The 11,037-nt window shown below is 38.8% G+C and overlaps 1 protein-coding gene across 1 annotated transcript; it reads left to right on the forward strand.

Annotated features, from left to right (window-relative positions):
- Nucleotides 1-585: 585 nt before the first annotated feature.
- Nucleotides 586-10,771, forward strand: lman1 (lectin, mannose-binding, 1). The gene is made up of 13 exons (XM_040000324.1): nucleotides 586-836; nucleotides 1,863-2,017; nucleotides 3,853-3,960; nucleotides 4,287-4,348; nucleotides 4,655-4,754; nucleotides 4,887-5,010; nucleotides 5,768-5,826; nucleotides 6,079-6,211; nucleotides 6,467-6,654; nucleotides 6,911-6,987; nucleotides 9,817-9,979; nucleotides 10,067-10,191; nucleotides 10,286-10,771. Exons 1-13 carry the CDS (start codon nucleotides 617-619, stop codon nucleotides 10,320-10,322), a joined length of 1,551 nt encoding a protein of 516 aa, XP_039856258.1. The 5' UTR covers nucleotides 586-616; the 3' UTR covers nucleotides 10,323-10,771.
- The last annotated feature ends 266 nt before the right edge of the window (nucleotides 10,772-11,037 follow it).

Genomic DNA, 11,037 nt, shown 5'->3' on the forward strand with positions numbered 1-11,037 from the left:
TGTCTAACGGTTGCTGGTCGGTTTATAGGCCTCTGTGACTTGAATCAGTGCTTTGTTTGTTTGTTTGTTTGTTTGTTTGTTTATTTATTTATTACAAATATACTGCATGGTGAAATGTCAAAATATCACACATGAAAAGGCATTCTAATCAAAAGCATGTTGGGTGAATCCACCCTTGACATGTAAATGCTATTTCACCATTTTTGTCAAATTTAAATTGAATTTGCATTACAGCTCTTTTTTTTTTTAAATGGGGCCAAAAATAGCTTTTAAAAAAGCATGCCAATTCCAGCCTATCACTAGCAAGGATGTGGCCATTTGAATTTCTGCTGTGGTATACTGCCTCTGTTCCTGGAAGCTTTATTGTAACTTTTTTCCGTTTATTTATTTGTTGTCTGATTATTTGGCTTTTTTTATTATTATTATTATTATTATATTCGCCGTTGATTATTCATGTTGTCGTCTACTTTTGTTGGTTGTGTTCAGATAGCGCAGAGAGGAAGGGGCGGGACGAAATAGGACCCAAACATCGTCCAATGAGAAAACGCCCTGTTGGCCCAACAGGCATCCTGTCATGCTCGCGGACTCAGCGCTACGTCAGCAGTGATACAGAAACATGGCGGTGCCCATAACGGAGAGCCCGGCTGTCGGCGCTCGTTTGTTGATAACAACTTTTGTCACGACGCTAATATTTCACAGCAGTGTGGCCGACATCGCCGTGGGAGCTTCGACGACAGAGGAGGCTCCACACCGCCGGTTTGAGTATAAATACAGCTTCAAAGGGCCGCACCTGTCTCAGAGTGACGGCGGTATCCCTTTCTGGATCCACACTGGAAGTAAGTTTGTGTCCAGCTGTCAGCATCACTGAACCGCTGCTCGTCAAATCTCTTCGACAGCCGTTTGTCCAGCTGGCACGAGCACGGCTGAGGCCATGTCCTGTTTGTGGTTTGTTTCGGCTCTGGGGTGTTCAGAGGCGACAGCGGCTTGTTTTGTTCATTCACAAGTGCACTAGGAAATGCTTTGATTTTAGCACTCGACTCCCAGTCTCATTTTCATTCAAATCAGTGCAGAGCTGAATAAGTCAGAGTTAAGTTGGAAGTCCTGACTGGCGCTGGGGAGTGTGCAGACACAGGCCTCCTCATTGTTGAACTTTCCTCTTGCAAAAATAGGCCTTTGGAGTCTTGCATCACACTGTGAGTATTCCTGCTGATACAAGAAAGCTGCACCAGCTTACACTGCATTCTCTCTAAATAACACTGCATGAAGACCACCTTCATTAGCATTCTGCAGGTTATTTCCTCAGTGAACTGTTTATTGGTGGCTTCATTAAGTGTGTGAGTAGAGGTTGACAGGAAGCAAAGAGAGAGAAAACAGAGCACCCAACATATTGTGAATAAACTTTTTTTCTGTTGTCCCCCAACAGCTGCAAAGATTACTGTCACATTTGAATGCATATTAAATATGACCTTTTACACATTCCCAGAGCACAAGCTGATGCTCTTCTTTGCTCATTTTGTCTTACAAGAGCTCCAAAGCCATACTTCCTGTGATATAAAACTGCTAAAAATATTTATTCATTTATTTATTTATTTATTTATTTATTGACCTGGTACAAAGTAGAAGCAGTGTAGCATTTGGAGAGGGGAAAAAAGCGTACAAACAAATCAGGTGCTAGGCAGTAAAGAGCTTATCAAGTAGGTACAACTTGATAATGCTGACGTGTAATAACAGTAATACACCTCTGCAGCTGTAGTGGGGGAAAAAACAACATTTATTGTGTCACTGAGTTCTTTTCCACAGATTCCTCAAAGTTTGTGATAAATTAGTAAGCAAACTCACTTTGCGTCCTCTCTCTGTTCTAGATGCCATTCCTAGCGCAGACCAGGTGCGCATTACGCCATCCCTCAGGAGTCAGAGGGGTTCTGTTTGGACGAAAAACAAAGTCAACTTTGAGCACTGGGAGGCCGAGGTGACATTCAGGGTATCTGGAAGAGGAAGAATGGGAGCCGACGGTTTGGTAAGAAGGGGAAAAACCTCAGTGTGGGCTGATTGTGCAGCTGCGAGGGTCTAGCTTAATACCCCCTCCTCTATATTGGACATTTAACAACCACGTATGGTGGTAACTCCTTGAGGTGGATGGCTGTTGCTCGGGAAACTGGTTGCAGATCTTCTGCACCAAAATAGTAGTTTTTCACGTTTGTCTGCAGTTACTTGCTAACTTCTAGCTGAGTGATAGTAAAATGTCAAAAGGTCCAATGCAAATTAGAAATGAAAAAGGTTCACCTTCAAAATAAAGTTTTGGCTCAGTGCTGCAGCCAGCATTTTTCAAAAGGCACATCTTTTACTTTGAAGGCAAACCTTCTCCATTTCCACTTTTCACAGTTTCACTACTGCTCAGAGAGCAGCTGGGCAGTGTTTGTAGACAAGACCGCAACTTCCATTGAAACAAAGACTGTAGCAATATGGTAGCAACCAAAGCAGTCACAATGAGGGTTTATCTTACTGCTTGTGCAATACACATTTTCACTTAGCAACAAGGGTTGCCAGGGGGTCACTGACCAGTCCATAGGGCTGTGTGACTGGGACTTTAGCAATCATTTTCCCCTGTAACTACCATCAACATCCAATAACTAGTTGAGGAATAATAATTTTTCCCTCATAGCCAGTATTGACCGTGTGGATGGAAGAAATCTCCCCGTTGCTGTACAACAGGCCAATATTTCTTTTGTGGATAATCTAATAGTAGATATTAAGAAACTTGCTTCTAAAACCTGTTTCACCTACACACCCTGTTTCAGGTGTGTCATACCCATAGGGTTGTATGACAAACACTGCCTAACAAGTGTAATGTGAAGCATAAAGATATTGAGAAAAACTAAAACATAAAAACAAGTTTAACCTTGTAAGAGGTTAAACTTCTCTGGGGAGCCTAAATGAAGCACTTCACCCAAATACACAATTGCATGCTACGAATATGTAAAATTGCAGATTTTTATATTGTCAATGATGTAGCAGTATTTCATGCAGTTCAGTTAGGTGCTGTTTCATGTATATAGCACCAAATCACAAATAATCTCAAGATGTTTTATATTGAAAGATTGAAAGAAAACCCCAACAATCAGAGATTAATAGTGGCTAATGAGTAAATACAGAGTTGTGTGTAAACACGTCAAGAGTGAAAAGAGGTGAATAAAGAAGAAACACACAATGCATCACAATAGACCCAGTAACCTTGGCCTGTTACACCATATCGTCATCTGACACAAACTTTAAGCTTTATCAGAGAGGTTTTAAGGCTAATCTTAAATAAGTGCACTTCCTTCTATTTTTAAATACTCTAGGAACCGCAAGTAAACCAGCACTCCGAGAACAAAGTGTTCTGACAAGGACACTATAGCTTATGAAATGAACTTACACTGTATCCGTTTAGGTCAGTTGTTAACAAGAAACTGGAGTAGAGAAATGGTGCACTGTGTAGTCAGTAAGTGGCATTTTAATCTTTATTAGATAGTGACAGTGTAGAGATAGAAAAAGGAGAGAGGAAATCAAAAAGAGAACAGTATGACACTCAACTCAGCTGGGCACGCAGAAAAGGCTCTGATCTGATCTGATCACACTGTCTTAAAATAATATTGCCAAACCATCAAAATAAAAATTGCTTTCCAATAGAAAACAAATATATGTGTATGTTTGTATATATGTAATCACCCATATATCAAATTTCCTTTAAATATTAAATCAGATATTCTTTATTCAGCTCTAATCCCATGGATTCCAAACAAGTTCTTTCACATAAATTAGCTATTTATTGTTTTTTATTTTTATTTACTGACTTATTTTTATGGCTGACAGGCCGTGTGGTTCACCAGCACACAAGGCCTTGAGGGTCCAGTGTACGGAGCTGCTGATCAGTGGAACGGAATTGGAGTCTTCTTTGATTCTTTTGACAATGACGGAAAGGTTGGTGTCAGCTATAGTTTTTAATAATGGTAAAACCTTAATGAGTAATAAGTGTAAAGTGTAAAGCACTATAGCTTTATTCACGTTTGTTTCTGTTATTGTGTGGTGGGAGCAGTCGGTTGAGAGACTTTCTGCCTATATTATAACAAACAGCTTGATTTCTCAGTCAGGAATCATGTTAGCAATTAAGAACCCAGAGCTTTTTGTTTATGTGAAATTTAAATTTTACTTAGTTAAATAAGATTACCTAAACATCAAATCTATTTCTGTGCTTTAGATGACAAAAATGATTAATCTGTTTCTTTGTTTTCTGGGAATCTTTCCAGAAAAATAACCCAGCTATTCTCGTCGTGGGAAACAATGGCAACCTTGTTTATGATCATCAAAAGTAAGTAAACATTTCTTGCGCTTTCCTCTGATGTCATCACCAACTCGAATTTTACCAACTTAAAGAAGATTAGGAAATATGATTATATTTGCTTGGAAAGTAAATAATCCTCTCTCCTTCCTAATCTCCCTTGGGCGAGTGAAAGCTTTAAATCATTTTTTTAAATCTTAAATTCTGTGCCTACTGTACCATAAAGTATATACGCAGGCATGAATGTTATTATCTAATAAACGTGAGTGTGTTTTCCTCAAAGTTTAACCGTAATTATGAGGTGCAAGTAATAGTTTTTTGTTTGTTTTCACGCAGCGATGGCTCCACGCAGGCCCTCGGTACATGTTTACGAGACTTCCGCAATAAACCCTACCCTGTCAGAGCCAAAATAACATACTACAAAAGGACACTGACGGTAGGAGAAAACATGAACCTTTTAGCATTAAGTGTGTATATATTCCCAATGTGAAGTAAGAGGAAAACAATGGCACTTTTGAGAGAGTAAAAATGTAGCTGTGTTTTTGTTTTTGCTGTTTTTCCTCTTCAGGTCTTGATCAACAACGGTTTCACTCCGGACAAAGAGGACTACGAGTTCTGCACAAAGGTGGACAACATGGTCATTCCATCTGACGGTTTCTTTGGCATTTCAGCTGCTACCGGTGGTTTAGCAGGTATTATTCTATTTGCTGTTAAAAGTCTTTACTGTCTACAAAATCTTGAAGCAGTCTGGCTATTCACCTCAGACATTAACAAGGCATTTCAACAGTTTTTGGAACTGGAACTCACTAGATGTTCTCTCTTGTTCGGACCATTAAAACATAGAGATGTTTGTTTGGAAAATTCCAGCAGATCAGCAGATTCTGAAATACTCAGATTAGACTGCGTGGGACCGACAACCATGCCAAAAATCACATTTCTTTCCTCATTCTGATGCTCTGTTTGAACTTAAATAGGCCCTCTTGACCATGTCTACACATCTAAATTCTTGCTGCGATTTAACTGGCTAATTAGATGTTTGTATTAATGAGCAGTGGCAGTAGTAGCACTAGAAATATTTCAGGTCTGCCTTCTATTAAAGACTTAATTTCATTTGTACTGTCTAGTAATTTTCTGTAGTTAAAACATTATTGAAACATTACCTCAGTCTTATGATGACGTTACTAGTTTTGCTGGTCTGGTCTTGACTAGTTAAATTGTTTCCATCTTAACATTATTGCCTATTAGTGCTACCTTTAGTCCTTGTTCCTAGTATCACTGTTTTGACTTACTGCTTATTGGTAATTGCTAATTACTACTATAGTATGATAGTATTACCTTATTGCAGTTGTTTCTGAGATATTATATTATAGTCTTAAAGTGTGGTAATTCAATAATTTTATTTCTGATGTTTGTGATTTTTTCTCATTGAAATTTTCTTTTGTTCGTCAGATGACCACGATGTTTTATCCTTCTTGCTATTCAGACTCACAGAGCCTGGCCAGCAACCGGTAACTACCTTTTTTTTTTTTTTTGTCTAGAACTCCTAATACGTTTCCAATCCGTTGTGTGTCTTTTACTCACTCTGTAGTTGGGTGTGTGTGTGTGTGTGTGTGTGTGTGTGTGTGTGTGTGTGTGCGTGCGTGCGTGCGCGCGTGTCTGTCTGTGTGTGTGCACGTGCATGTGTGAGTGCATATGCACTATACACCCAAGCAGAGCCTCTATTGAGTTCACAGAGGGGTTTTTTGTCTTTCCCATTGAAGCCCCCAGTTGAATCTGAGATTCCTAAAGAAGAGAAGGACAAGTACCAGGAGGAATTTCAGAACTTCCAGCAAGAGCTCGATAAAAAGAAAGAGGAATTTCAGAAGGAGCACCCGGACGTCCAAGGAGAACCAAGTTAGTTTTCTGAAGCATGATGGTCCAAACAGTTGTGTAAAATTACACAATGAATGAAAAATACACATTTGTTTTTATTTATATTCTATATTAATCTGTTACGTGTTACCTAAAAAAAAGTTACATTATTTGAAAAATATGAATCAGAATACATTCAAGACAAATATGTCCAAATATTACTTTTGTAAATGTACATGAAAAGTTTACAAATTTCTTTTCTATAATCGGGTTTTAATCTGCAGTCTCTTTTTTCAGTCGATGATTTGTATGAGAGTGTGAATGACCGGGAGATTCGTCAGGTGTTTGAAGGCCAGAACCGGATCCATCTGGAAATCAAACAGCTCAACCGGCAGCTCGCTATGATCCTGGACGAACAGCGTCGATACGTCTCCGTCATCACGGATGAGGTCGCCAAAAAGGGGGCAAACACTGAGTCAGGACAGGTGGGCATGTCATCAGGAAGCAAACTTACGCAAGCTAAAGGTGTTCGCTGTAAAGCTACAAAATAGATTTTTATATTTTGTTACGAATGGAGAAGCATGTTTCTTTTTTTTTCTTCTTTTTTTTGTTTCTTTTTACATTTTAAAAATGTGTGTCGGGACTTTGGACTGTCTTTCTATGAACTCCTACCTTATTAAACTTTTCATCTGAGCGCTTATCAAAACATAGGAAACCCTTTATATGACATTTCTCTCTTAGCTGGATTCTGCTGGTCAGCAGCTGGGCTCCATCGTAGCCACGCAGCAGGAGGTTCTCAAAAGCCTGAACGAGTTGAAGTAAGTAACAACAGTGTTTGTTGTTGACAATCAGTTATTCTTAAAAAATAGCTGTTTTTTCAAAAAAACAACATAAAGACACATCCGTGATACTCCGGAAAAACAAGGGAAATCCTGCCGCTTAAATCCATCACATCACATTTAATCTTAGGAGAGGCTGGCTGCGACATCACAGGTGTCTGCTGTCCTGATAATCCAGCGGCTGTAACGGCTTCCTCCACAGTTGGTAACGCTCGATTTCTAGGCCCAGATTTACTGATGCATTGTGCCAGTGTAAACTGGGTTTTGGCACAGAGACAAGATCGCTAATACCTAATACCAATTACCTAATAAAAAAAACTCATTTGCAATGAATCCGTTACATGATAGAGAAATACCGCATGAGCAGGATAGTGTTGCAGTCGTTTGGACAGACTTTTTGACAGCTGATCAGGAAGCAGAGAAACCCAAAAGGTGGCTGATTAGGAATTCTGTCATACCACAATTACAGCTCAAAGTGCACACTGATATCCAGCTCTAATGTGCTTCTTTTAAAACCATAAAAATAGTCACCTGTGCTCAGATTTCATTTTTCGCAGGTATGGAATGAATAGAGAATGATTGATTCTGCTACTTAGAATAAGTGAGCCTGATTTGGTGTGCAGGTTCAATGTTATATTAGGTCAATAACATATCTTTGCTTATGTATTGTTTACCATAAGCTCTTTATGGACTATGTCATTGTGGGCATGCCAGCATTTTTAAATATGTCTGCTGCTTGATGAGTGAGTCGTTATGACTGACTTATGAAACAGCTACGTAGTCTTACTCACTCTTTTGTCAGCCATTTAGCACAAATATTTATTTTCCTTTCAGGAAAACTTGATTGACAAGTTTGATTCATTCTGGGCGCTTTTAAAATCGAGCTGCACGAACAAAGAAACTGGATTTAATTATTTTTATTAATGCATATTTGTCTTGTGTTAATTTTAACACACCATCTGCATAAAGATTTAATCAGAATGACAAGATATTAAAGATTGTAGTTTATGTAACATTAATCTCTCATGTATCACAAAAAAGCAAGCTGTTTATATGCCCTAAATCCAACAGGACATTCATTCTCAGATGACTGCATACATGATTTTCTTTATCATATTGTTGACCCATAATTCCCGTGGCACTCGACTCTTGGTTACTCGTTTGCTAAATCTACCCAAGCACTCTCAGTTTTTGTTTTTTGCTTTTTTTTTTTTTAATCCTGTAGTGAGTGGGAAGATGTAATAATTGAATATTAAGGGTGCTACACAGGAGTAAGCTGATTGGCACAGTAAATAAGTTTGCTGGCAAAAGGCTTCCGCAGCTTCTGCTAATGTGCTAATGTGAGCAACTGATCTGTATTACTTTGTAGATTAAGTGCTCAGTTTATCCTGACCCGTCTTAAACACAGAGTTTATGATAGGACTTAGTCTCGCTCTAAACCTACATAGAGGGCTCTTTGCTCATAAATGGGTCACTTGGAGTAGACGAAGATTAGACGTAGGGTTTAATAAATGCTCACTTACTTCCTCAAGGGAGATTTTTTTTCCCCCCCATGTCCGTGAAACAAATTAGATTTTGTTTGTATGTCGTCCTTGTTTCAGACCTCAACCATGTGGCCGAGCAAGAAAAGGCCCCTTCTTAGCACCGTTCTGCCCTTATCAGCTTAGTAGTCTTTAAATACATCTGTCATATACAAGCAAAATACAGTGTCCCATCCTTTTGATTTCTTGTCACAATCTCCCTCAGGGCTGTCTTGCTTACACTAGTGGAATTCTGCTCATTTGTCTTTTTTCCCCTTCATAATCGCCTTAGACGTGTTTAAGATGATAGAGGGGAAACTAGTTGCTTCCTCCCTGTAAGTAATCAACTTTTAGAAATTACATTTTGTTGAGAAATGTGATCCTGGCTTAAAGTCTTTCTTCTCTTCTGGGAATGCTTTGCATTCAATGTAGTCTTCCTTTAGTGATTAATCTGAAAGTGAAGATGCAGATTTACAGATTTCACATTCAGTCCTTGGTGGGCCTCAGCACTAGCACCTCAGAGTGGTTTATTCTGCTATCTGACGGGGTGAATGTGAGAAATGATTTGTACTAATTTCCATTGATAAGTCAAGGGTGAATGGCAGGTTGACACAAATCTTCCAGACAGATGATGAAGTGACCAGGATAAACCAGTCTGAACTGGTCAGCATATGTTCTTTTGACCCTGACTGTTCAGTTAGTGGTGCACAGGAGTTATAGAAGAGTGTTTCTACCAGATATAAATGAGCAATTTAAAGATTGAGACGGTAAAATGCTTCCACGGGTGATCAATTACAGTTAGAAAGGCTCTCAATTTCACACACATCCACATTAATGGGGACCAGCTATCAGATGCTTTGTTAAATTTTTCAGACATTTTTTTAATTTTGTCTTCAGCATGTTAGCCGTCCCTCTCATAGACACATAGATGCATAATCCACGTGGTGTCCCCCTGTTTCTGAGCCATTTCTTATCCCTCTGTACTTGTAATCTGTTGTAAGAACATGTTTTTATAAGGGATTAATTTAGCAATCATGACCTCTTTTATCAGATGGCAATTTTCTGTTTTTTCAAAGTTTGAGAATATGTAGCCTCCAGTGAATAGGGATTAAAAGATTAATTTTTAGACAATTTATATGACTTTAAATAAGCAGCACCTCACAGCATGTTTACTGTTCAGCATGTTTCCCCACATGAATTCAATCAGCAGTGATTTATTTCAGTCCTTTTGAGGCTTCTTTAATGTTAATGTCCAGTCAGTAAGCATGATGTCTCTGTCCCTCTGCAGAAGCTCCTTTCACGAGTCGCTGAGACAGATTGGCTCTGTCCAGAATCAGGGTAATCAAGCCGCTATGGGGACATACGAGACCATGCAACATTTCAGCGACATCAAGGAACATCTGCACACCGTCAAAAGGGACGTGGAGCACCTGGTTCAGCGTAATGCTCAGGTATGGATCGGAGTCTGAACTCTTCTGATCTGTTTTACAACAAAAAAAGTGTTGACTGAACTCGCTGATCTGCATTGTGTTGTTTAGAATCCAGCTGACAAGGTCCTGAAGTGTCCCGAGTTGCCTCCCATGCCTTCCTGCTTATCCACTGTTCATTTTGCAATCTTTGTCGTGGTCCAGTCAGTCCTATTCTTCTGCTACGTCATGTACAAGTAAGATATCAGGCTGTAATTTGGGTTGCATCTGCCTGGAAATCTAACCACTCCTCTAATTTTTTTGCATCCTTTTCTTTCTTTTCTTTTGCAGAAGTCAACAAGAAGCAGCAGCTAAGAAGTTCTTTTGATGACCTACTTTCATAAAGCCAAAGTGTATACATGAGGGAATGTCCATTTTCATTTTTTTTTTTTTTTTTGATGGGGTTTGATTATTTTCAGTGTAAGTTATTTTACTTGAAAAATTGGTTTTGCTGTAGATGTTTTTTTAATTCATTGCAGATTTGTAATTTGATCAGTGTAACACTTCTGGATTTCCAACATGATGTAACATGTTACTTACAGTATTCCTGGTTGGTCAGATCCTTAGATTCTTTTTAAAAAAAAGAGAGAAATCTGCCACAGTCCCATTCCCTGTGTTTTGAAATGTGCAATTTTGTATAAAATACGGCAGAACTATTGATAATGTAAACCCAGACATTGGATTTCTGGGACTGTTTATCTGTTTCAGTTGAGTCAAACAAGTCAGAATCTGACATATCCTCTACCTGAACAATTTACATAAACGACTGTAAACAAATAACTGCACCATGCCTGGTTATTGTTCCACACTTCATACATGATGCATCTATGCTCAATAATTTGTTTTCTGTTAATTTCTCATTATCACAATTTTCCCACCTATTGCAAAAGACTTCCTGGACGCTTTATTAGGTTAACCATGCTAATACTGGGTTGAATCCTCATTTGCCTTCAGAACTTCCTTAATTCTAAATGTCAGATTTAACAAGATGCTTAAAACATTCAACAGACATCTGCACATCCACGACTGGACTCCATTGGACT

Source organism: Simochromis diagramma, unplaced genomic scaffold (genome assembly GCF_900408965.1).
Source record: "Simochromis diagramma unplaced genomic scaffold, fSimDia1.1 OVJJ01000596.1, whole genome shotgun sequence".
Taxonomy (NCBI): Eukaryota; Metazoa; Chordata; class Actinopteri; order Cichliformes; family Cichlidae; genus Simochromis; species Simochromis diagramma.